Below are 27458 nucleotides of genomic sequence, written 5' to 3' on the forward strand. Positions count from 1 at the left end.
CCCAGGAACCTGACAAGAATAAAAACCTGATGAGAGTTAATACAGGAGGAGATTAGGAGTTAAGTGTATCACAGTCTGCATTTCTTAGACGGTAGTGTTATCCAAGGCCCTCCACTTCTGATACAGGTGACATGGGCTGATAAAATGTCACAACAGAATTTCTCACCTTCCCAGAGCAAAAGAGATTGACCTTTAGTAGTCAGAGAAAAAATATATTATAGCTCTGAATAACTTAGTAACTAAATTCAAAAGCATGTCCTTATATACTTACATGAATAGTCCAATCCATTATGTTGGACTGAATTCAGTGAAATTAGGTAAAGGTACAAATAGCATAATAAATGCAAGACCTATGTGAGGAATGAGGAGGTGAGGGGGGGGGGATGGTTCTTTTTTCTCTTTTTTTTTTCTTTTTTGTTGTGGCCTGGACTTTAAAAAATGGAAAAGAAGCAAAATTGAAACCCCTCCTCATTTTTTCTGCTATCTGACCAAAAAGAAAATCAGTAAACCCCAAGTGCTTAGCAGAAATTAGGTAGCAGGCAAAGGAAATTCTTACCAAACCTCTGAAAGAGCTTTCGTTAGTCTCTAGGCCTTTCATTTCACAGAGTAGTATATATTGGCAAGCTCAGCTTGCTGAATCCAAGTAATGGAAACTCATGATGGCTTGACCATCACCTTGAAACTATGAGTTGTTAAAACACCAAACTGTGGCAGGTGAATAGCAGGGTCAAATCAATTTGGGGAAGTCAAGTCTCACCTTGAACAAGAAAGATTTTATATTACAGGAAGCTCAAGTCTCACCTTATCCACTTTATAGAAAGCATGAATTATATAGAGTTTAAGTCTAGTCTAGGGTACAACTCAGAGTCTGGTTTATGATCACAGTTGAACCCATCATAAAACTTCTGAATATCATAGTAGTTTAGATGGATTGAGGTAGAACTAAATGACTTCTGAGTCTAACCATGAGATTCAAGGGATAGAATGCTGGAAGAGACCTCAGAAGCTATCTAGTTTAACCCTTTCATTTTACAGATGGGGAAACTGATATTCAGGGAAGTCAAATGAGTGGTCCAAGATTGCACAATTAAGCATCAATAGCAGAATTGGTGCCAAAATTTCTCTGCACTACAATGTGCTCAGAATTGCCCAGGTTCAGACTTGTAATTTCTGAGTTTACTTTGGAGCAGAATAGAGTAGCCATCCCCATCTCAAACACCTCCTGCCCCTGCCAGCAATGCTAGCCGCTATTATCAATGAAATCATTGGGAGTGTTTCAGATACAATACTAAGACTCTATTAGTCTCCATTCTTAGACCTGTCCTGTACTGCCTTTCTTCCTTGGAGCTATCCTTGCCTTACCAAGGTGGAGATATATCTATAACAGCATATAAAAATGTTCATTTGTCAAGAGGTCTATATTCAGGCACAGAAGACTACTATTGTACAACAAAACAAAACAAAATAACAACAACAACAAAATAAAAACCAGAATCAGATCTCCTGTTAGTCTACCCCACAGGTTGCCTTACCAAAAAAAAAAGTTAAAAAAAGGAACTAATGGAAGGTACTAAATAATAGTAGCTTTCTCTGGAAAGATAGAAATTCCTCAGCTCTGGAAAACATCCTTCCCCCCCTCCTTTCCTCCTGGGAGAAAATGAAAAGCTGTGGAGCTATTGTAAAATTACCAGGCAACAAGAATATCCAGGAAATATCTGCCAAAGAGCATTCAGAGCCCCTGACCACTTTGCACAGCCAGACCCTCTGTCAGACAGTGATGGCTAAAGTGGGAGCAGACTCATTGGACCCTCCTCTTCCCTTGGCTGCGGTTTTAATTACAGAGCAGCTAGCAAAGCCACAAGTGTTCTCATAACAGAACCCTGACTTGAAAAGGGAGCCACAGATCTTGGGCCCATTGCCAGCTCAGCTGCCTTCCTCCCCGGACCCCATTCTGAGGGGAGCCTGGAGCACCCACCCCCAGCTTCAGTAGCCACAGCAGAGACCCTTCTCAGTCCCCTAGAGTCCCCAGTAGTCAGCTTTACAAGGAAACAGCATTTCTGGCATGAACCCACAGACATCCAGAATAATTCATAAACATTGAATAGTTTAATGCTGCAAACAAACTGCCTGGTGTCAAGTAATTTTTTTCCATAGGAGTACATGCTCCTATAAGTTAAGAAAATTTTCTAAGATCTCTTGAATATTTTTCCTTCTTCATTTAGATAGCACTGTTTGGGGTCAGAAGGGATGTTTCACAAAGCTGCCGGGTTTCATAAAGCTGTGGTGTGAGTTTATGTCTATTCTCCATTGAGAGAGTCCTACAAACCAGCCTTGTGTTTTGTCATATTTTTCAATATTAGACACTTTTGCAGAAGAAGCTTACAAGCTCCAAAGAGAACAGATCTCTAGGCAGAGGTCCTTTTCATTAAAAAAAAAAGTAAAAGTGAAAAAAAAAATGTTTTTTTTTAAAATTTTACATTAGAACTGTTATTATCGTTTCAATTGTGGCCAACTCTTTGTGATCCCATTTGAGATTTTCTTGGCAAAGATACTGGCATGGTTTTCCATTTCCTTCTCTAGCTCCTTTTGCAGATGGGGAACTGAGGCAAACAGGGTAAAGTGATGTGCCCAGGCTCACACAGGTCAAATTTGAACTCAAGTCTTACTGACTCTAGGGCTGGCATTCTATCCACTAAGCCACATAGGAAGGAAGCCACCCTTCCTTGCCATAAAAAATAAAGCAAAACAAATAAATGCATTGCCCATATCAACACATATTCATTCATATGTACCCATTGACCTCCATCCTTCTTTTGAAAGCAACAAAACATGCTTCATTCACCACCAGTCTTTGTAATCTCTATTGGTCACTGCATTGATCAGAGTTGTGTTCTTTCAAAGTTGTTTTTCTGACATCATGAAATCCTTATGTCAAATTGTCCTCTTTGTTCTCCTTATTTCATTCCATGATATTGACTTGTCTATAATTCACACGTCTTCCCAAGTTTCTTTACTCTTTTCTCTAAGTAGCATGTATCCATATGCCATGGTTTGTGGATCAATGGATACCTACTTGTATCTAGTTCTTTGCTTTCCACAAAAGTACTCCTCTAAATATTTGTTTACTTGTAAAATTTTCCTTTAGTCTTTGACCTTTCAGAGTATTAAGCAATTTTCCAGGGATGGCAGGACTTTGTCATTTCCTATTCCTGAAAAAGACCCTACTTGCCCTTTAAGGTGGTCAATACTTACATTATAGTTTTGTTTCTCTTAAAATAGTTCTTTCCAAGAGAGGCAAACTACGTTAATGCATCTCCCACTTGGGAAAATATTAAGATCATATTCTATCAGAGATAGACAGGATCTAAGACATACCATATATCCATCCCCTCATTTGTTTTAGAGTTCTTGTTCAACAGTTGAGTGGTCCACTGTTTACCTTTTCCCAAAAAAACCCAAAATGTTTCACTAGATTAATTCCCCTTTTAAACACTCCTATAAGATAAGTAATAGCAAGTATGAATAACCTCACAATTTTTTTAGCTTGGGTACAGAGGAATAAAGTTATTTCTCATAAAATCCCAGGGTTTTTCCTGAGAAAACAAGGACTAGGAAGCAGGTCTTCTGACTCAAAGGCAAAAATCCCTGTCATTAGGCCACTAAATCTCATAAATCCCTTTGAGACAAACACAGGGGAAGAAATAAAGCTATGCTAAGGAGGCTGAAGTTTCACCCTCCCTTTAAAGCATCGAGATTTGCCAAAACTTTTAGATGAAGTCTTTCTGGGGTATAAGCCAATATACACACAGGAAAATAATATATTGAGACTCTCTTATGAAGGAAAAAAAAGGAATATAAAGCCCAATGGGGGAAAAATAAAATTGTTTCTCTGAGGGACTGCTAGGCACTTGGTCAGTACTTCCCCCCACTCCCCACCCACCACTCCCTCTCTCTTTCTCCTTTCACACCATTAAGACTTTAACCACAGGAAGCTGAAAGGACTTTACTGGGTTAAAAGATGCCATCCATTAAAAGGTCATGAGGCCTGGTGCTCTGTGCATCTGTCACTGAATTAACCAAATCAATTTGGAGTGTCATACTGTCTAAAAGGTTAGGGAATCAGTCTCAGGAACATCTTGATTCCATTAGGAGGTCTGGCTGAGAACAGAAATTAAACATTGTTTTCCTTGCAGAGTATCTGGCCATCTAAGAAGAAAGCAGATACATTGGAACCCCATTTATGTGACTGGTTTTGAGGGACAGGACAGATAATTATATTAGCAACAAAAAAAACCCTTTCATGATGCATAGTTGACATTTTTGTATATATATATATATATATATACATATATATATATATGAGCTATGTTCTAATTCCTACTATACTTTCTTCTAGTATATATCTATATATCTATATCTATATCTATATCATCTCTCTCGCTATATATATATATATAGTGAGAGAGAGAGAGAGAGAGAGAGAGAGAGAGAGAGAGAGAGAGAGAGAGATGGGTATCTAGATTTCTTATTTGGAGAAAATGATTACTCTTGTTAGAAACTTAAGTTTCTAGAAATAAAAGTTGGTTTAATCAAATTGAGGCAGAGCAAACCCAAAGAGGGAAAAATATATAAATTCCCATGGGTCAAAAGCAAAGAGAAATCCATTGGAGGCTTCTGAAGAAAGAAACTCTCTCAGCATCATCGGGAACATTTGTTAAGTACAAAATTGCATATAATACCATGCAAGAGAGAGTTGTATAATCACAAGTCTTGGGCTTATCTGAAAGTTGGACATGGACTGCTTTTATTTTCACAGTGTTGTAAGTACAAGGCTATGAAGGAAAGAAAAGAAAGTTAAGCAAGAATTACTTGAGAGGAACTGATTGAAATAAGAATGAGGCTCTTCACAAACAGGAAGAAGTTGAACACAGTGCCTCTGTGAAAATGATAGAAACCTAAGTGTGAATTATACTAATGGAGCTAATTCTTACATGACTATTTACCATTTTGAGATATCATGTATCCCCTATAACATTAAGCACATCGGTAGGCATTTGTTAAATAATTGTTGAGGAAAAACATAAAGAAAAAAAGAAGGTGGGGGGAGGAAGCAAACGTTAGAGAAACATGGGGTTAGAGTCACAAAACCTAAATTCAAGTCACAACATTGCCTCTCATCACCACTTCCATGATGTCATAAAAGCCACTTAGCTTCTCTATCATATGTGCTCACTGATTTTTAATGAAATTGACTGAAGAATTATCTGTGCACTCAGAAGTTAATTAAAAGTATATCTACCTTTAGAAATGGAACTAAACAAGACAAAATCATATTATCCACTTTTATGGTATATACTTCATTTTTAGCTCAAGGCTGTGTATAAATAATTGCTTAATGCTTAAATATCCAATGAATATTTTAAATACCAAGGTCTCTTGAGGAAGAAAAAATTGAATTGATAAAAATTTGGGAGGTCCTAAAGCTTGCACAAACCTTCAGATTTTTCTTTCTCACACTCTAAAGTGGTGTGAAAGTGACAAAGAGTTGTTTAGACTGGAAATTCATCATTTTTAATCATCTCTTCTACTGCTTAACTATATATCCCAAGACAAGTTCCTTAATATACTGGCTCTCTGTTTTTGTTTTTTTTTTTCTTTTCTACAAAATAAACAGGTTAGCAGCTAGCATTTATGTAGTACTTTTGAGGTTTGCAACGTGTTGTACAAATCTCTTCTCATTTAATCATAACAAAACCCTGTGAGGCAGATGCTATTACTGTTTCCAGTTTACTGGAAAATAACTGAGCCTGAAAGAGACTGAGGGACTTGCTCATACTCACAATAGACTAAGGAAAGTTTTGAATTTAGTTCTTTCTGACTCAAGTCCAGCACTCTTATCTACTATGCCACTTGACTGCCCCTAATCTGATCTTCAAGAATTCTTCTTTCAACTCTAAAGTTTTTATGATTCTCTGAAGATATTTCAATAAGAAAGATGATTTTTCATTCTTTGTGGATAATTCTAACCATCCAGAGCTTTCTCATTTGAGACAGACTCAAACCCTTCCAACATTTTTTGACCTGTATGGTTCTTGCCCTATATTTCCATAGATGCTCCAAAGAGCATCCCACCATGTTGAAGGCATTCTCTTTTTGGTTTGTTTCTATATATTTCATGGGTACTATTGTAGTACTCCAATTTTACTTCTCACTGCATTTACATAATTAATCCATGAGCCCTCTTGCCTATATGTATACATTCCTAGATACTCTCACTCATTCTTCAGTATTCAGGGTCACAAAATCATAGCTTTAGAGCTGGAAGAGAACAAAGAGTTCATCTAGTCTAACCCTCTCATTTGAGAATTGGGGATACTAAAAGGCAGAGAGTAACTTTATTATACAAGGTCAAATAGGTGGTTTTGGTTGAATTAGCTAGTCTAGCATCCTCAACATTGACTACAGTACACCATGTTACTTCAAGGATCTGTGATTTCTTTGGAGTCAATTCTTCCTCTTCCTCTCCAATTCAGATTATTAGCCACTCTGTACTTTGAGAGATTGTTTTTGTTGGGTCACTCAGGTCTGAAAAATTAATCTCTGCCCTGGTTGTAAGCCCTTCCAAATTTAGCCAGGCTTTCCTAGGAAAAATAAATATGCAATGTGTCATCAAACCCGAAACAAAGCCTTTCTAGTTTAGGAGGACCTACAAGAGCTGGCAGAATCTAGGGTTATGTCCCATATCACAATAAGTCAGACATCCTCACTGTTATCTAAATGTACTAATGTAGCCCTGGTTTATAAAATATAAAGTTGATAAAAAAAAATTCACGTTTTTGAAGAATTTTGAAGATATGCCATCACTTTATTAATTTCTTCCCTAAATGGAATGACTATTTGTTCTAGTGAAAGAAATTATTCACATGGAGATTATTGCAACTACTGGTGACTCAGTAGTAGTCAAAATGAGAATCAGAATTTCCCCAAGCCTCTGGACTAAGCTATCTTTTGAATCCTTTGCCCTGACACTCCCAGACAGTGACTACATTCCCTTTAAAGGATCGTTCTGGTAGAAGTCTCCATAAATATCTGTAGATGGTGCACATTAGCTGCAAAATGTGGACTTCAATGCAAAAATAAAAGTATATTTTGGGGAATTTTATTCTTTTAAGCATTTTTTGAGCATTCTCTCCTGGCAAGCTTCTGAAAGGTGAATTTATTTATTAGCTACTCTTTTTAATATTCCTTTTGTATGTTAACATTTCTTTTGGAATATATTATTATTCTCACCTCTTATTATGTAAATTAAGACATTGAGGCTCAAAAATAAGCTCTAGGTCTCAGGTTACAATGAAAATCAATTAGAGGGGCAGCTAGGTGGCGCAGTGGATAAAGCACCGGCCCTGGAGTCAGGAGTACCTAGGTTCAAATCCGATCTTGGACACTTAATAATTACCTAGCTGTGTGGCCTTGGGCAAGCCACTTAACCCCATTTGCCTTGCAAAAACCTAAAAAAAAATCAATTAGAACCCAGAGCCAAGGGCCATTCTGTCATATTCCCAAAGTCAAACAGCATGTTACAAACATGTTGGCAGTTAGCACAAACTTCCAAATGGAGCATGTAAGGATTTTATTTCATAATCATTATCATTTATATAGTGCTTTAAATTTTTCAAAGTGACTTGACAAAGGTTACATAACTCAGAAGTATCTGACTTTTTCTGATTCCTATTTCACCACTGTATCTACTGCATCACCTTCTATTGGGGGACACAGAAGGATGAAGTGCAGTTTTGTTGTTCAGTCATTTTATGAGTTGTACCCAACTCCTTGGGACCCCAGTTGGGGTTTTCTTGGCAAAAATATTGGATAGCTTGCCATGTCCTTTTCCAGCTCATTTTGCAAATGAGAAAACTGAGTTAAACAAAGTTAAGTGACTAGCCCACAGCTAGTAAATGTCCGAAGTTGGGGCAGCTAGGTGGTGCATTGGATCAGGCACTGGCCCTGGAGTCAGGAGTACCTGGGTTCAAATCTGGTCTCAGACACTTAATAATTACCTAGCTGTGTGGTCTTGGGCAAGGTACTTAGCCTCATTTGCCTTGCAAAAACCTAAAAAAAATTTGAAGTCAAATTTGAACTCAGGACTCCAGGTCCAGCTCTATATCCACTATTTTATAGAAAATCCTAGAGAAAGCCAAGTCACTAGGGGACAGAAGGAATCATTTCCTTTTTTATCATTTAGGAGGGAAAAAGACAAAGTAAAATCATTGTGGAGGAAAAAAGGGCTTGTTGAGACATTTCCTATTTTTTAGTCACTTTTTTCCCCTCTTTCTCAATTTTTTTTTCCACTTATAAAGTGAACCACACACAAATTGCCATTAATTCATAGTCTCATGTAGAAAGGAAATATAGTCAGAAGTCAGTGTAAAGCACCAGGTGTTCCTTAGTTCTATTTCTGTTCCTACCACTGACTTTATGGATGGCCTTCGAAGATTTAACTTTTCTGGGTCTCCTGTCCCCAGAAGAAAGAACATTTGTTTACTAACCCCTCTTGAAAAGGTATCCAAAGTTCAAAGAGAAAACCTTTGCAAAGTTTTGTATTCAGAATCTCAGATGAATGATATTAACCTACTATTAATTTATATATGTAATAATTAATAAACTATTTGATTATTGATAGAACAGTATGTTTCATAGTCTTTAATTAGCTTTTCTTTTCTTTTCTTTCTTTCTTTTTTTTTTTAAAGTTTTTGCAAGGCAATGGGGTTATGTGGCTTGCCCAATGCCACACAGCTAGGTAATTATTAAGTGTCTGAGACCGGATTTGAACTCAGGGACTCCTGACTCCAGGGCTGGTACTCTATCCACTGCGCCACCTAGCTGCCCCTAATTAGCTTTTTATATATGATTAGCCAGGGGGGAAAAAGTACATTGAATCCTAATAGGACTAATCCAGTCACCTTGACTTAGCATGGCTAATAATGATCAGGTGTATTTCTACTGAGCCTTTCATCTGAAGATCTCAAAGCACCGTATTTTCTTTATCTAGGAGGAGGTTATTATCTGAGACACAGAGATGTTATCTAACTAGTCATGTCAGTAATAGTAGAGGAATTAGCATGCATGTGTCCTCAAGAATTCTCTTATTATGTCAATAAAACCAAATCATCTTATATGAAAGAATCAGAATCTAGTCAAGTTGGCGAGCATTTATCAAGGGATTTGCACTTGGGAATAGAAATAACAAGCAGGACAATAATCACCTGCCTTCAAAGAGCTTATATTCAAATGGGGGAAGACCACCCAAAAAGGAGGATGAAAAGGGGAATGGAAGGAAGTCTTCAAGTAGAGGAAATCCAAAACATCAGGAGTACAGTTTTGAGAGGAAAGAAGACATGATTGTCCTAGGTATACTATTTTTGAAAGCACATTTTGGATTTTAGATAATCAGAGGAAGAGGCTACAGGGATAGAGAAGACTTCCACTGTGAAAAGTGCAGACTAAAGAGGTGGAATATGTTTTCAGGGCAAGAGATTTCTGCGGCATGGCAGGGAGTGGTAGGGAGTCAGACATGCAGACAGAAAAGGAGGGAAGACTTCACTGTCCTGGCATCCTCCTCCAAATGGAGGTTCTGGGAAGAATCTGCTGGCTTTCATTCTACCACTCCAGAATTCCAAAAGGTCCTGACAGACCCTCTAGTGTCCAGTCCAACCTGTCCCTAGGAGAGAATCAACAAGTATATCTCATAAGGTTATTGAGCCCAGAGTCAGGAAGACCTGAGTTCAAATCCCTACCTCAGACACTTCCTAGTTGGGCAAGTCATTTAATCTCTACTTCAGTTTTCTCAAAAGTAAAATAGAGACTACTTATAGCTTCTACCTCCTAGGTTGACGTGAGGATTTAGATATTTGGATACAGTTCTCATTTCCACCTTAAGTGTTATTTTCTCCAGATCCTTCAATTATCTATGATTTTCTCCAGAACCTTCCATTTCTGGCATGGATTCCAGTTCTCTCATCATCCTGATTAGTTTCCTCTGTACATTCTCTAGCTTTTATCACTTTCCTTCTAAAAGCAAGGCACACAAAATGAAGCACAATCCTGAAGATGTGAATGGACCAGAATAGAATAGAACACAACTCATCATCATCCTGGAAACCCTGCCTCTTGTAATACCACTTCAGTTTATTTCTCTTTTGGACATATTCCAACTGACTTTATCTAAGCATGTAGTCTATTGGAAACAACAACAATAATCTCTTTTCAGATAAATTTGAATGACTGTCATCATACCCACCTTAAAGTTGATATTTTGAGCCCAAGTGCAGGATTTAATATCTATCTTAATAAAACTTCATCTTATTGTAGTGAGTGTATACAGTCCTGTCCTTGGTCTTTGTTACCCCATTGTTGAGGTCTTTATTCCAGTAATCTGAGTTTCAAAGGAGTTAGGCAATCAGCCCCAACAGTGAATCCTACATTCTATGGCAGTTCTCTAGTGCTCCATATGAGAAGAACCCCTTTAAAAGGAAAAATAAATTTTGGATTAATAGAGAAACAAGCAAACATAATGTGTGATGAGTTCCCTTTCAACTAAAACAAATATAATTGTCAAAGCCTATTGCAGTACCCTTAATGGACACTCTCCACACACACACACACACACACACACACACACACACACACACACACACACACAGACACACACACACACACACAAACACACACAGGTGAAGAACACCTGATGTCAATGGGGTATCAAACCCTATTCAATGGGACCTACTTGGTCTATATAACTAATAGATGAAGGAGTGCAAAGTTTGCTCTTTTATATCATGACTGTATCTTTTCTTGCTCATTAGCTTCCATTTGCTCCAAGAATTCTTCCATGGCTCCAGTTATTGTTCTGTTTCTGTTGATTTGTCTCTGTAGCTTTTAGTTTAATCCAGGAACTTCTTAATGCTCAGTTCACTGAAGATGTGGATGAAACTTGACATGTTTCCCTGGAGGGATATGAGATTAGGTGTCCCTCTAGGGAACCAAGTCTGTAAATGCTCAACTGACCTCTCTCCATCTGATGTCCCAGCTCTTAGGCTGCTCAACCTGCTCTGTCAGTTATCAATTTTAAAAATGAAAGCCAAGGGCTTAGGTCAAGTAAATGAACTGGTTGTGAATCAATCCCAGCAATATCACAGTGATGTCAGCTGGTATCCAGAACACATGCTTTATCAAATTAATCTTTTATCAGAGTTAACCTTGTGAAAGGAATTTCACACCTTGTTTAGGAGGAGATAACATCAATGCCATGGCACAGTCTACAATATTAGGGACAGTGAACAAATTTAAAACTTGAATAGGTTATTAATAAAAATGTTGAACAGAATAAGGCCAAGTCATATTCCTAGAGATCTCAGTCAGTGTCTCCCTTTGAGTCCAGTTCAGTGAGAGATTTTCGGGTCTGGTCATTCCACCAGATCTGAATCCATTACATGATGGTTTCACTAGCATCTCCAAATCATGTGTAAAATGATAGCAAAGAGAGACTCTCAAATACTTTGCTTAAAACTAGGTAAATAACATCCCCCTAATCTACCAATCTAGTAACCCTGTCAAAAAAGGAAATGAGTTTAGTCTGGCATGACCTGTTCCTAATGAAGCCATGCTGGCTCTCTGCTATCACTGCTTCCTTTTTTAGATGCTCACTAATAATCCCTTTTAATAATGCATTCCAGAAAGCACTCCAGTTTTGCCAGGAACTTAAGTCAAGCCCTGGGTCTGTGACAGAGGCCATTTTCTTCCTTTGTTTGAAAATCAGGACACTATTTGCATTTCTCTAGCCCCGTGGCATTGCTCCCATTCTCCATGACCTTTCAGACATCATAAATGCTGGTTTAGCAATCACATTTACCGTTTCTGGGATGTAGTTGATTAGGATTTGGTCACTAGAACTCATCAAGGGCAGATGAGAATATTATCTCCTTATATACCTTGGATTTCAATTCCCTATTAACCAATTTTATATTGTCTTTTAGAGTCCAAGGATCCTTCTCCTTGGCAAAGAAAACAGAAAGAAGCAGAACATACAATTTAGATATTTTTTGTAATAAACTATAGTTTTTATCCCAGATTAGCCAGAACCATGCCAACTTCAAAAATAGAAATTGCTGATGCCTATTGTTTTTTACATCAATCATTTCTAAGTATACTATCCTTACCCAGTGAGTACTCCCTTACAGTAAAGGAAAACAATTAAGCAAAACCAACCATGAGGGGTACCTAGGTGGTACGATAAATAGACTGGCATGCCTGGAATCAGGAAGATCTGAGTTTAAATGTGGCCTCATACATTTTCTAACTCTGTGACCCTGGTCAAGTCACTTCACCCTGTTTGCCTCATTTTCCTCATCTGTAAAAGAAAATGGCAAACTATTCTAGTATCTTTGCCTCCCCCCCAAAAAAAAATCCAAAAGGGGTCATACAGATGCAAACACAACTTAAACTGAACCCAAAAAACCAACCAAGTGATCAAGGCCCACAGTGTATGCAAACATTCTATGCTCATAGTCTACTTCCTTTCTCCTAAAAAGAAAAAGATGCTTTTCATCAAAACAGATCCCTATAGGCCACATGTTGGCTTAGAGAACCTCAAATTAACATTATTTTTGTTGTATTTTATTTTTATTTATTTTTAAACCTTTTCCAATTACATTTTAATCTGGTTCACACCAGAGTTTTGCAGGCTGAATAGATCCCCAAGGTGGGAGTTTTATACCTCTGCTTTTCATCTGTTCTCCAGTTTCCTGTATTATTTTCATTTGCATTATTGTAATCACTATGACTATATTGTTCTATATGTTTTGCTTATTTCATTGTACGTACTTTCATACAAGTCTGGACATAGGGTTCTTAACTGTGTTGGCAGCAGCCCTAACCACCTCCAGGTACCTTAGTAAACTCTAATGCCCCACTAAAGAAACCCAGTCCTCAAGGAAGGCTTCAAAAATACTTTGACATGTCTAATAGTTGTTTCTTTTTCATTCCCACAATTTCCCTTCTTTTTTCAGCATATATAGCAATATTTTGGTCTATGATAGAGAAGTCTCATCTGCTCTGACTAAATTCAAGTCTCTTTTGCAAGAAAAAAATAAACTTTTGAGTCATATTAAGAGCCAACACCCAGGAAGGACAAGAATATACCATATAACAAAAATTGTTAGGCAGAACAGATTCCTAGGAGGAGAGAACCAGGGACCAGGGCTCTAGAGTTCATTTCCTAGGAAGAAAACTGAAAGCAAGCAATCATTCCCTTGCACAGAAAGTCCTCTGCCACCCCCATCCCCATCCCATCCCATCCCATCCCATCCCATCCCCCTGGGGCCTGCTGGGTAGAACCACTGTCAGCGAGCCTGTGAGAAGCAGCAGCAGCCGCAGGAGACAGACCCTCGGCAGAGTCCAGATGGTTTTGTTTGTGCTGGCTGGCAGACATGTAACTCTCTACACCAGGCAGCAGTAGGGAGCGTTTAGAGGAAAGACTTGCTTTTTGTTTTGTTTTGCAAGGGGATGAGGGATAAAGGGGGAGGAGTTGCCAGGGAACTCTCCACAAACATTGCTCAGCTCTGTGGGGTCTTTTATCAGTTGGAGGGAAAGAGGAAGGAAGACTGAGAGAGAAGCAAGTGCCTTGAATGCAGTTCATTGGAATTCCCTTATGCATTTCTGCATTACCAGACTTTGCTTCCTCCTCTGGGCTGGGAGAATAGTTCTAATGATGTGGGAAAACAGCCTTTCTGACCACATGGCTTCCCCATGGAACATAGTGTAACTATGCAGGTCTGTTATGCCGAGAATAAGAGTATCTAAAGCAACTGTAGCTATTCCAAGCATCTGGACTTTTATCTGAGCATTGAGGGAACAAGAAGAGAGGTCCACAGAGACATGGAATCCACCCTCCCACACTCCAAACCTTGGCCTTAATCTTAAACCTACTCCACCATCTTCGAGTCCTTCATCTCCCCCTCTCTCCTTTTTTGTAAAAGGGAAAAAAAAATACAACTATTAGTTAGAAATTCTGCGTGTTACAACTATCAAAGAAGTTTGACCTTGAACATGTTGTGAATAAAATGAATAAAATTCTTACTCTTTTTGCCAGCTATTTTTAAAAATAGTATTGGGAGGGAAAACTAGGAGAATTGTTAAGGGACCATTAGCAATGCTTGTGTTTGCTTTATAACCTTAATGGTTGAGATAACTGCAGGTAGAATAGCTACATATATATTTCGACTTGGCGGAAGGAGGGGAATTTTGCCTGCTTTTATTGAGAAATTTCAGAATGATGTGAAGTTACATCTTCCCTTGGAAACCATACTTAAGAGCTGAGTATCTGAGTACAGACAGACCAAAAGCAGCAATGAATCAATGACAAACAAGAAACAGCTGCAGGAAGTATTGGCTGTTGTGACTCTGGATCATTTCTTTCCTTGGGTAGAGGAGCAAAATATAGAAATGATCCTAGGTTTAGGGATGAATTTATTTGAAAAAAATTGTGAGGGTTATAAGGGGTGAATTTATTTATGAAAAAGAATTCAGAAATGAATGGAGCCTCTGTAGGAAGCATCTTTTAATCCTCTCCAGATTTATTCAGTGTAACATCTTTTAAGCAAACATTCCTTAGGGCTAGATAGTATATCATAGGATTTGGATGGAAAACACAGTGAGAGAACTAACACAGTTACAAGGAAGAAAAATCTTTGGCTGAGGATGGAACAATGCAGTTGATATAGAGATATATAGCTAACATGGATATATAGCTAACATGGACAAGCAAGCTATTGCTGTTTTTGTTGTAGTCATTTTTTCAATCATGTCCAACTCTTCAAGGCCCCATTTTGGGGTTTTTCTTAGCAAAGCTACTAGATTGGTTTGCCATTTCCTTCTCCAGATCATTTTACAAATAAGGAAGCTGAGGCAAACAGGGTTAAGTGACTTGCCCAGAATCACACAACTAGTAAGTATCTGAGGCCAGAATTAGCTATAGGAGACATAGGGGGAAATGAGGGGAGTAGGGTTGAGAGAGTTTATTTAAGAGAGATGAGAATGCAGAATCAATAATAGTCTCATGACCTTAGATAAGTTATTTATTCTTCCTGTGCTTCACTTTCCTTCTGTGTAGACTAATGAACCAAGGAGGGAAAGGACTACATGACCCCTGAAGTCCTTTCCAGCTCCAGATTTGTGAGTTCAGCTTAGTAAGTTAAATAAAGAGCAAAAGGAGTATGGAGAAAACTAAAGGCTGGAAAAGAATGAACATCCAGGACAAGTCATAAAAATGATGTAAAAGATGTTTGGTTTCCTTCTTTTCCCTTTTCAGTAAGGATAATGCTACCCCACCCCATATATAATATATACATATAAATAATATATATGTATCTATATTTATATATTTTTCTAAATATACATATATATTAATTTTTTTAACCTCTTTGTCATTTCCAGAAGGGTTAAATGCTGTTTTCTTTCATCAGATGAAAGGAAATCTCATTCTTAGAACTAAATTAATGCAGTCTTAATTGTTTCCAAACATTCAAATCAAATTTCTTATTTTATCCTCCATTCACTGAAGGGGAGATCTGACTCAAAAGGGGCAAGAGGCAACCTAAAAAATATTTGCAGGGCATATTCTCATAGCAGCTTAAACTCCCGCCTCGCATTCTCTCCCCTTCTTCAACTGGGCTAAAGGTAAACTCTGGTTGTTCAGAAAGTTGCTGCAGGAACAGAATTCTTGATTCTCTTTGTGTTGCAAAGAGAAGAATGGGCTTGACTGGCTCATATTGTTATCTCAAGCTGCCTCCCCTGAATTAAGGTCAAAACAGCCTCCGCCCTTCACAGAGAGGCTTTCTGAGGAGAGGAGTTTCCAAAGCACCAGTTGGAGTCAGGGACTCTTACACATTAGTGGGCAGGAAGTGGAGTCCCAATGGGAGACTGGGGAATTTGAATGCCTTCCCATTTCAGCACTCTGAGAAGAGGAAGCTCAGTTCAGCACTACTCACAGATGGCTACTGCTCACTTCTGAGAGATCCTTTTCTCGTTCCTTCTCTCTTTAAGTTCGTTCTCGTTCTCTCTCTCTCTCTCTCTCTCTCTCTCTCTCTCTCTCTCTCTCTCTCCTCTCTTGGAAGGAAAAAAAAAGTCTGCAAAGCTGAGAGCAGTCTAGGAGAATTAAACAAAAGGAAAGGATTGGAAAGAGCTTGTGTTCTTGCTTTTAAGAAATCTGCAGGAAAATCCACAGCCAATGCCCCTTTTCAAAGCTGGAGATCCATGTGTCCCTGTCTGTTTCAAGTAAGGATCAGAGGATAACAAAACAGGATATACAGACTGTACTTGGAGACGCCAACAGCCGACAGGAGAAGTTAACAGTGGACCACATTACAGCTGTGCACTCCTACTGTATTTAAAGAAAGTTGTTTTCTCCTCAGATATTCCAATGGAGACAGTTAGAGAATCTGTACTTCAGAGAGAAGAAGTTTTCGGTGGAAGTTCATGACCCACGCAGGTAAGTCGGCCGTTTGCTCTCGCATCTTTGAGAGGATGAGATTTGCATGATCAACAGAAGGATGCACTAATGTTTAGGGGTCTGCTTATTTCTAGAATATTTTGCTCAGTCATATTAGGAGATGGGTGATTATATCATGTAGACTCTGCACAGGACGCCAAGAATGTGACAAAAGATGTGTCAGTAGAACGTGACAATAAATAGGGCGAACTTAGTTGATTGGTTAGACTTCTCTTGTAGTTATATATATATATGTCTCTAGTTTTGACACCTTGTTTTGATAACTTTTCTCCCTCAACAGTTACCCTATCCAAGTAGACTGAAAGCTTTTTTTTTCCTCTTTTAAAAAAATTCTTTCCAGGGCTTACTCTTTGTTGAGAAATTTCCAGAAATGACAGCTATTTTGTGTGTGTGTGTGTGTATGTGTGTGTATATAAAATATATATATATATATATATATATATATATATATATATATAATTATAAGCAATCAGAGCAAAAGGGAGCACATGAATGAAGCAGTTACTTTGCCAGTTACAGAGTATCAAACGGCATCATTCCCAGCCCCCAAACTTCACTATATGAGAGTTATGCTCTAGTGTAAAATAAATATGGATTTTTTTTCCTACATGCCTCTTTGTATTTTGCCTCCCAGAAATTTTTTCCTGGGGATACTAGGATTGAAACAAATCTGCTCATGTTGAAAAGATGCTTGAAAATAAAAATAGAGGTTCTCAGTAACGAATACCACTTCAACCCAGTGCTTTGCCTTTCTTTGTCTACTAACAGCCCTAGAATTGTACACAGCCCACAAACCACAGTTAGAGACCTTAAAAACAGGCCTAGTACCTAAACATAAATCATTTTAGACAGGTCCAGAGTCAGATTTACAACTAAAAGGTAGCTCTAGGGGGACATTGGTAAGATCAGACTCCTGCCAAGAAAAGAAGTTTGATTTTAGATACCATTAACTCTACCTCTTCCCTGCTCTAATGAAAAAGAAGTCTGGTACACAACCATGATTCTGGAGGGCTGATAATAACGTACACTAGCCTCCTTCTGACAGAGAGGTGTTGCATTTGGGGTACAGAATGCATATTTTTTTTTTGATATGGCAACACAGGAATTTATTTTATTTGCCTGTGTATATTTGTTACAAGGGCTTAGTTTTTCTTTTCTTTTTTCACTGATGGGGAAGAGGCAGGAAAGAAAATCAAATTTTCTTAATTAAAAAAAATAAAATTTAATTTAAAAAATATGTCTAGGGGCGGCTAGGTGGCATAGTGGATAAAGCACCAGACTTGGAGTCAGGAGTACCTGGGTTCAAATCCAGTCTCAGACACTTAATAATTACCTATCTGTGTGGCCTTGGGCAAGCCACTTAACCCCATTTGCCTTGCAAAAACCTAAAAAAAAAATATATCTAGTGCATATTGTAACCATGCATTAATCCACTCCAGTATCAACCTCCTGTTTCCTCGTGCCTCCCCATACTTCCAAAGGATCTTCTCACTCTACTTAGGAAACATTACCTACACAGGAGAAAGATGTGGATCATGCAATACAATCTGTAACTTTGGAATATGATAACCCAGCAACACAGATGTGGCACCTTCACTGGGTAATCTGCATCAAACAGCCTCTCCAGTTAGAAGCAAAGGTCTTATCCTGGCTTTCACAGATGACTAGTAGACTAGAATCCAGACACATGAGGTTCCTCCTCATAGACATATAGGAAGGGAGGATAAACCACATGAAAGTATTTTCTGCAGATATTGGACTGTGTATCCAATGTTCAGAAAATGCTGCCACAGTAGAACAAGAATCAAGATTGTTTAGAAGGGGAGAAAGAAAAAGATTTGGAAAAGAATAGCCCATGCTAGGAGAAATTAACATAAATGTCCAGGACAATAAGAAAATAGAACCATAGTGCTCTGAGTGAAGGTGAGAAAGAATATGTGCAAAAATGGAAATTAATTTTAAAAATTTAATCAATTTCTCCTATCTCAGTTTCCCCCAGCAGTTGAATTAGCACAAGAGCCTTTTTTCTGCTTCACAGAGATCTAAAAAAAGGAAAAAAATCCTCTAGACAGATTAATAATCCAATATGTAGAAGACTTAAAATTTTAAATTTAGAGTTATTCAGTCATTTTATTAAGAACCTTCTATTTCCATGGCACTGTGCCACTTACTGCTTATTTGACCTTGGGTATGTCACATCAGTTCTCTGGGCCTCAGGTCTTCATCTGTGAAAAGACAGTTGAGTTAGATTCCCTCTAATATCCTTTCCTATTCTAGTTCTATAATCATATCATACAAATAAATCTAAAGAATTGATTCCCCCCCCCCAGGAAGTTACAGTCTAAGGGAAAGGAAAACATACAAACACCAAAAGGTAAGCATAGAATCATTAATAGAACAATAGAAGGCATGTTATATGAGTGTTATTAGCAGATTCAGAGAAGGAATAGATTATCTTAGGCTGAGATGGGCAAGATAAACCCCACCAAGGAAAAAGAACCTGGGTTGGTCCTTCAAGGACACAAACACATTTGACTAGGAAGGGATGAGAGATGCCAGGAGAATCGAGATGTTAAAGGAATATTCTCAGTCTATGAAGTGGAATGGGGAAGAAAAGGGCTAGAAATAGCTGGAGGAGCAAGGGTCCAGGCATCTTACTAAGGTCAGTACAATCCTTCTGAGTAGATTCAAACTGCTTATGAAACAAGGACCCTTTCACAGGCAAAGGAAGTATAAGGTACAAGAAGAACACAAGAAAAATATTTCCCCCAGTGTTAATTATATTTGCTATCCCAGTTCATGGTATTGTTTTCTTTGGAGGACAGAAGATTAATCTAATTGACCACATGTAATGATGATGCTAAGTCATCAATACCCAACTCCTCAAACTTAGCTATTAAGGATAAGGAAGAAGTCAGAAGTAAGCATGATGACCAGAAATGGCAGTTATAATTATTTCATTAAAAGGCAATCAGTTAGAAATTGCAATTTACAAGAAAATAATTCACTAGAGTTGATGTTTTCCGGGTTGGATCAGTCATATATTTACTCCCAGCCTTTCCCTTCACCCTACCCACCATCATAATGATTATCTCTTCAATCCAGAGCACAGGAGATACTGTAGAATTGCTGGGGGTGGAGGAGAGCTGGCTCCATGCCTAACTCTCAATTCTCTGGCCCTCTAAATTTGTCAGATATTCAGGTTGGTAGAACTAGGGAGGGCAGAAGAAAACATGCCATGGGAAGGCCCTAAAGTGAAGAAAGTCTACGGTTATACCCAGATCTTGTAATTTCTTAATTTTTCCCACTATCTTCTGAGAAAAATACTGACCCTTCAGCAAGCTACTCTCCATTTTACAACTTCACTGTCTTAAATTTTCAAGTTTCTTCTCCCTTCCCACTCCCCATTTCAATTCAGCTTTGCTGGAGAAAAAAAAGAATTAAACTCATCCCAGTTCCAATAGTTGTTATGGGAGTCAAGTCCTTGGTTGGCAGTTTCATCTTAAAGTTCTATGTGTTTTGCTGTATGTGATTCCCTCCCTCCCCTCTTTTTCTGGCCCCATTTAAACTGACAACTGTTTGCTCATTCACAAGCTGACTTTCTCCCCTAACTTTCATTTTAATCAAAGCAACATCACAAATCATATGCTCCTGGAATTAGGAGAATTAATTGACACCAGATTTGACTTATTTAATAAAAACTGAGTATTCAGGAAGAAGGGACCTGGGAGAAAGTTAAATCTATAACCCAAACAAGAATGAAGGAAGCACCTTTGAGTTTTCCCAGTAGGGAAAGCTTGACAATCCTATATTATAATTATAATGATAGTACTATGCCCTTGTTAACCTGGAATCTTCCAATTTACTGATCTTAGGGAAACTGTGTTCCATCTAATGAATAAAAGGCTAGCTACACCTTAACTTCTAGACCAATGTGTCTATTCCATTTGTCCCTAGGTTGATAGGAAGTGCATACAAACACACACACACACACACACACACACACACACACACACACACACACACACAAACAGGCTGCTTTACAAAGCTAAGAATCCATTTTCATAAAGATCAGTCTACCATTATCATGTACCTCCTGACCCCCAGTAAAAGTGGCCATACAGCCTCTATTTGTTAGGAGACTTCCTTCACTTCTGTTAAAACATTGACCTCTATTCTTTCTTGCTGCTAATTATAGGAAAAACCAATGGTTTCTAGTTTCATTTTGGAAATCTAGCTATCTTCTTTCTTCTTTACTCCATGCTGAAATGATTGATATATAATAAGAGGGAAGGGGTGTTGGGAGGGGGGAATTCCACTCTATCTTTCATTACCCTTTATCTTTCATTGCTCTTGTGATTTTTCTCTTTTCTCCTTGCCTCAGCTGTATCATATGTGAGATGATGGTTTTAATCTAAACTAGCAATTCTCAAACTTTTTTTGGTCTTAGGACTCCTTTACACTCTTAAAAATTATTGAAGATGTGAAAGAGTTTTTGTTTATTTGGGTAATATAAATAATAGAGTAATCTTATAAAAATTGTTCTGAACTGGAGGAATTTCTGAAAGGATACTAGGGACAACCAGAGGTATCAGGACCTAAGGTTCATTCCTGCTCTTCTAACTGTTCTTAACTCTAATAGACAACTTAAAATTGATAATCAACATTTTCCATGATGAATTGAACCTAAGGTGATGGCAAAGTCATGACTCTCACCTACAAGGATTAGGAAATAATTTATCTGCATTTCACCAGAGACCTTGTTGCCAATTTATTCAAGGTTTTTTCCTTGAATAGAAGGTTTTATTCCCTAAGTTGGGTCTTTGTCAACAATAGAGTATTAAGCAGGAAAGGCCAGTGGCCTGCTCTGACCCATCTGTGACTTAGCAAGGCAGAGACTTGGCAGTGAGTGGAGCCCTAAGGAGTCAGGAATCCAAAGAGGGCCTTTGGCTGGCATGTCTCTGAAATGTGTGTGTGTGTGTGTGTGTGTGTGTGTGTGTGTGTGTGTATTTGTACATTCCAATAAGTCCTGTTCTGTGACCACCCAGCATTGTACTTAGCACTATAAAATCTCATCACTGATTTACTTCCTGACCCTGAGAGTCACCCCAGCATAAACATTCCACCTTCTTGTTCTGTCTCCCCAGGGCCTCGGTGACGAGGAGGACATTTGGTCACAGTGGCATTGCAGTGCATACATGGTATGCATGCCCGGCGTTAATCAAGTCCATATGGGCTATGGCCATTAGCCAACATCAATTCTACCTGGACAGAAAGCAGAGTAAGGTAAAACTCTTTCCCTGCGACATGGAGGGGACAGTTGCTCCTTACACTCAAGATTTCACAAAGGGCTGTAGCTTTCTCCTAGTTAGACTTCTCTACCTGGAGGTCATAAACTGGATGGGACCCAGGGGATTATATAACTTGAGGATTAAAAAACTGGACCCTGGCCCATTTTATTCATCACTGGCATAAATTCATACCCGTCACGGTATTCTTTACCTCTCTGGGCTGGAGGTAGATGGAATAAAACCAGAATTTTCCAAGAGACCAATTTTCTCCAAGGTGCCAGAGGGGGTTCCGGCCCACCCACAATTTCATTTGCTCATCCTTCTAGATGCAGTCTGCTGAGGCCCATTTGTAGCATTCTGACCCTCTTTCAAACCACTAGGGGACTCACCTCAATGACAAAAGGAAAACTTTTCAGCTAATATTTTATTCTGTGGCAAATTGTGTTCTTTCTGGAGAAAAGAAAAGGAGTAACCTTTCTCAGTTAATACAGAACACCTAATTGTTTAGGATAATTGCTTTGAGCCCTCCAGGCTTTACTAAACTGCCAACTTCATCACACACACACACACACACACACACACACACACACACACACACACACACACACAGCGCCCAGGGCCCATTCAGAAATTTGTAAATAATCATCTTCTTTAGGATCCCTATGGTTTCCTCACATTAATAGTTCTCATCAACTAGTGGGTGGGTGGGTGACGTCCTCCTTGTTCACACACACAAACCTATCAACACTTACTCCTTCTTCCTACTATTTCACCTCCCCATCCTCCCCCCCAACTCCCAACATCTCCCACCATCAGGAGTCACTCCTACTCATTATCCCTCTGTAATAAAAGCATATCAAGATGGGCTCTGTCCCTTTCTCAGGATCTTATTGCCATGGGGGGAAGGGGTGGAAATCTCTAAGAGCAAACTTTGGCAACACTCAGCTGGATGATACCACCAAATCTCTTGTGGAGTTTTCTCTTCTACAATGGAAGTTTCTATGGTGTGTGTGGGAGGACTCAAGTTTAACCAGCTCAGAGTTTCATTAACCCAGTACAACTCTGCTGGTCTTGGGGATTTCCACTTTTTCTTTATCTTTCTTTCTTTGGAGATTTTTTTTCTTTTTCTAAGGGAGCATGGGAAACAAGAGAGGAAGAAGAGGATTAAGGAGAGGAGAGGAAGACTAGCTTTCAACCAGGAGATATCTAGCCATGCAATGACTACCATTTTTTTTCCTTTTTTTTAGTTTTTGTATTCCCACCTCCTTCTTGATATTGGTTGACTTGAACTGGGTCTGGGATAAAACCTCACTAACTCTCTCCTTTGGCATTTTACACTACTCTCTATATAGTTAAGAATATACCAGCATTATATCATTTAGAATTTGAGACTTTATTTGATACAACAAAATAGAATCATACCAAAGTGTCTCAACTAGTTATACATTGTGTATGTTGAATGGGTATAAAAGTTTTGCTGAAATTATAAGATTTTCTTATTAATAAGAACTATTGGACACTAAAACCTTTCAATATTGATGTAATGAGTCTAAGAGTTAAAGAACCTGAGTTCAAATCCTATCATTGGCACTTACTACCTATGTGACCTTGGTCCCTTAACAACCTTCTTGGGCTAATGTCTCATCATCTGTGTTGTGAGGGAGTTGGACTAGATGGCCCTAAGATCCCATTCATGATTCTTTGTTAAGGTGATAATAATATATAATATCAAATGACATCAGGGAGGTAATAGATGATGGACAGACATCTCAGTAATCTAGAATGTAGATATTAATCTTTTTTTTGGAAGATTTTAAGTTTCATAAATTGATACCATGAATTTAAAATTGTGTTTGGCTGCTTAGCAAACAATTAACAATAATAACTTATGTGGAGGTAAAAAAAATTTTGCATTAAATCCTTTTTGATTATATTTATTTTATTTTTGTACAAATGATGTTTTTTATACATTACTAAAATATTATTGTTTAAGATTAAACATAATACCCCCTCCCCCAAAAAAATATAGACCCTCATGAGCAATAAAGTAAAGGAAAGAAGAAAAAATTAAAATTAAAATTAAAATAATAATAATAGGGTAAGCGCAGTGGACAGAGCACCGGCCCTGGAGTCGGGAGCCCCTGAGCTCAAATCTGGCCCCAGACACCCAACAGTCACCCAGCTGTGTGACCCTGGGCAAGCCACCCCATTGCCCTACAAAAAATAAAATAAAATAAAATAATAATAATAACAATAACAATAGGGGCATCCAGCTGGTGCAGTGAATAGAGCACTGGCCCTGGAGCCAGGAACACCCAGGCTCAAATCCAACCTCAGACACCCAACAATCACCCAGCTACGCAGCCTTGGGCAAGCCACCCCAACCCCATTTGCCCTGCAATCTCCCCCCCAAATAATAACAACAACAACAATAATAATAATAGCAATAATAATGTGCTTCAGTCTGTGTTCCAACACCACCAGCTCTGTCATAGGTGGTTCACATTTTTTATGATAAGTCCTTCACAAAAGCTACTTCCATATTTTTCCACTATTGCCATTGCTGATCACAACTCCCTCCATTCGTACTCCCCCACTACCATACACTATATTTTCTCTCTCCTTTCACTCTGTCCCTCTTCTTAAATGTGCTATAGGGTAGCTGAGTGGTGCATCAGACTGATCACCAGCCCTGGGGCCAAGAGACCCCGAGCCCACATACCACCCCTAAGGCCCTGTGGTCCCTGACAGGCCATCCAATCCCAGCCCCTTGCAAGAAGTAAAAAAGAAAATGTGTTATATGTGACCACTCTCCCCCATGGCCCACCCTCTCCTCCATCACTCACATGCCCCCTTCCCCCTTTCCCCTTCCCTCTTCTCTCCTTTTACTCTAGATGTCTATACCCCATTGAGTACATATATATATATATATATATATATATACATATATATATATATGTATATATATACCTTCCACCCTTACATATCATTGCAATAGCTCTTTTTTTTTTTTTTTTTTTTTTTTTTTTTTTTTTTTTTTAAGTTTTTGCAAGGCAATGGGGTTAAGTGGCTTGCCCAAGGCCACACGGCTAGGTAATTATTAAGTGTCTGAGGCCGGATTTGTACTCAGGTACTCCTGACTCCAAGGCCAGTGCTCTATCCACTATGCCACCTAGCCACCTCACAATAGTTCATTTTAATAAAAAATCTTATTATATGAAATATCTTAGCCTGTTTCACCTCTCCTTTCTTTTACTCCCATTACATTTCCCTTTTAGCCATTGACTCCACTTTTACAATATATTATATCTTCAAATTCAGCTCTCTCCTGTGCTTCATCTATAAAAACTCCTTCTACCTGCTCTATTAAATGAGAAGCATCTTATTAGTATTATCAATATCATTTTTCTATGCAGAATACATGCAGTTCATCATCATTTAAGTCCCTCATATTTTACCCTTCTCGTGGAGGTAAAAATTTAAGGATTATAAATTGTGTGAAGTTGGTAGTGTAAATGTTATTTTGTTCATTTTACCATTGAAGAAAGAATAGCAGCTGTGGCATAATGAAAAAAGAACTAGATAAAAGGCAGGATGATCTGGATTCAAATACTATCTATGAAACCTACCAGTCTCCTTACTTTGGGATAGACACTTAACACAGTGCCTCTTAAAAGCACTGTATGTTGCACAAGAATTTCCTGTTGTTAGCAGAAGTATCTTCACTGTGCTGAATCCTTTAGCACTATACCACTGAAATATCCCAGTGATGATCTGACCTCCTCCCTCCACCCCCCAATGAAAAAATTCAATCTCAGAGAGGTAAAGCCATGTGAGCAGAATCACACAGCAAATATTGAAAGTGGGATTTAAATTCAGACTGCAGGCTTCCCAGTAGGGCACACCACATCACAGCTGGAAGTCTAATATACTTTTTACTTGCTTTGCACAATGATGAATTGATTGATTAATCACATAAAGACTCTACTTCTTGTGATTGTTCTGAAAGAAATTTTTATGCAGAAAGATGATATAACATCAATTATTATATAATGTTATTAAATAATAAATAATTATAATATATTACTGATATAATAGCAATCAAAAAACTAAACCAAATTTCAATAATAACAAGGAGGACTTGAATATCCCCTCATTTCACTAGTCAACCCTCAACCTGTGGAGGGGAATCCATGTCCCCTTTGGGCACAATCACTTTACCAAAGTAAGTCTTGGCTGGTCACAAATGCCAGAATGCCATTCCATTCCCATAGAAAATCTTTCTTTGACATATAGTATTTTAGAAATTATGTAAAACATCTGGGTGTCAGAACTCTGAGCTTTGTTTATTTGCTTTTTAATACCTTGTTGAACTTTGCTTTCTACATCTGGAGAATAGGAGTGAAAATTCCTGTCTTTATCCAATAATCAAGAGTTTAAATGAGACAAATATTGTGAAATTAGTATGCAAATTGCTACACAGCTATGTTAGTTAAATGAATAAAAGCTCCCCAATTTAAAATGGAGATGACAGAGCTGATAAAATGCCCCCTTAGGGGAAGTATATTATAAAATCCTCATCTGAGGAATGAATAATATGCATACATATGATATAATGTATATAAATAACATACAGTGTAATATATGTATATATATTTATAAGTATGCACTCTTACACATATAAGAATTACTAAGATTCTTCCTGATGAGTAGGTAAACCTCCAGATGAATGATGTCTAAGTAATTCAGGACCAAACATTTAAAAAAAATTGTAGAGCAGCCATGTTGGCTAATATACGAAGGCTCCCCTCACACTCTTCTGTAAACAATGCCATGCCGCCCATTCCTTTCTCCAAAGCCCTTCAGCAGGGCCTCCCACACAATGTTTACCAGTTCCAGAGACAAGTGTTGTTCAGTGGTCTTATCAAACAGTACTCCAAAAGACAGCCCCAAATTTCATGTTCTTTCCCTGGTTTGGACCACTTTCTTATTTTGCGGATTTTGTACATTTAGTTCATTATACATACAAAGATATATATATATATATATATATATATATATATATATATATATATATATATATATATATATGTATATGTTGCATGTCCTTCCCCAGCTCTGTCTCCCTCTCCTTTCCTCCCTTGTACACATATATGTAGGCAAACACATGCATATATAGATATGTCCTTGCACTTTATTAGTTTCTGCCCTGGAAGGAAGGAAATGGTGGGCAAAGTATAAATTGATTAATATCTGTGAAACTTTTTGAGAACAAGAGGCACCGTATTGTAGAAATTTTAATTACAATTAGTAATTGACCCCATACTCCCTCAGAGATCAGAACAAGATAGCTTTCATTATCCAAGTTTGAAAAATCACTATATCCTTATGTCAAGAAAAGTTTTGCTGTCTCCAGATGAAAATATTCTAAAATACAAATTATTTAAAGATCTACATCAGAGAAGGGACCAACCTGCCTTGGTTGAGGGACCTTCTTCACCTGGCACATGAAATCATAGTTCCCATCATTATCTTTTAAAGAGGTAGCTTTTCAGGGTGGCTAGGTGGCATAGTGGATAAAAGCACCTGCCTTGGAGTTAGGA

At 38.2% G+C, this 27458-nt stretch overlaps 1 protein-coding gene across 7 annotated transcripts in view; it reads left to right on the plus strand.

The window, feature by feature from the left end:
* The window catches only part of FRMD4A (FERM domain containing 4A), a 573082-nt gene that overhangs the window by 486560 nt on the left and 59064 nt on the right, over positions 1–27458 (plus strand). For all 7 annotated transcript variants that reach the window (XM_074194087.1, XM_074194085.1, XM_074194086.1 and 4 more), the window contains exons 12-13: positions 16467–16543; positions 21712–21850. In XM_074194087.1, coding sequence (XP_074050188.1) covers positions 16467–16543; positions 21712–21850 — 216 coding nt within the window. The remainder of the gene's footprint in view (positions 1–16466; positions 16544–21711; positions 21851–27458) is intronic.

The sequence above is a fragment of the Macrotis lagotis genome, chromosome 7, assembly GCF_037893015.1.
Source record: "Macrotis lagotis isolate mMagLag1 chromosome 7, bilby.v1.9.chrom.fasta, whole genome shotgun sequence".
Lineage (NCBI taxonomy): Eukaryota > Metazoa > Chordata > Mammalia > Peramelemorphia > Peramelidae > Macrotis > Macrotis lagotis.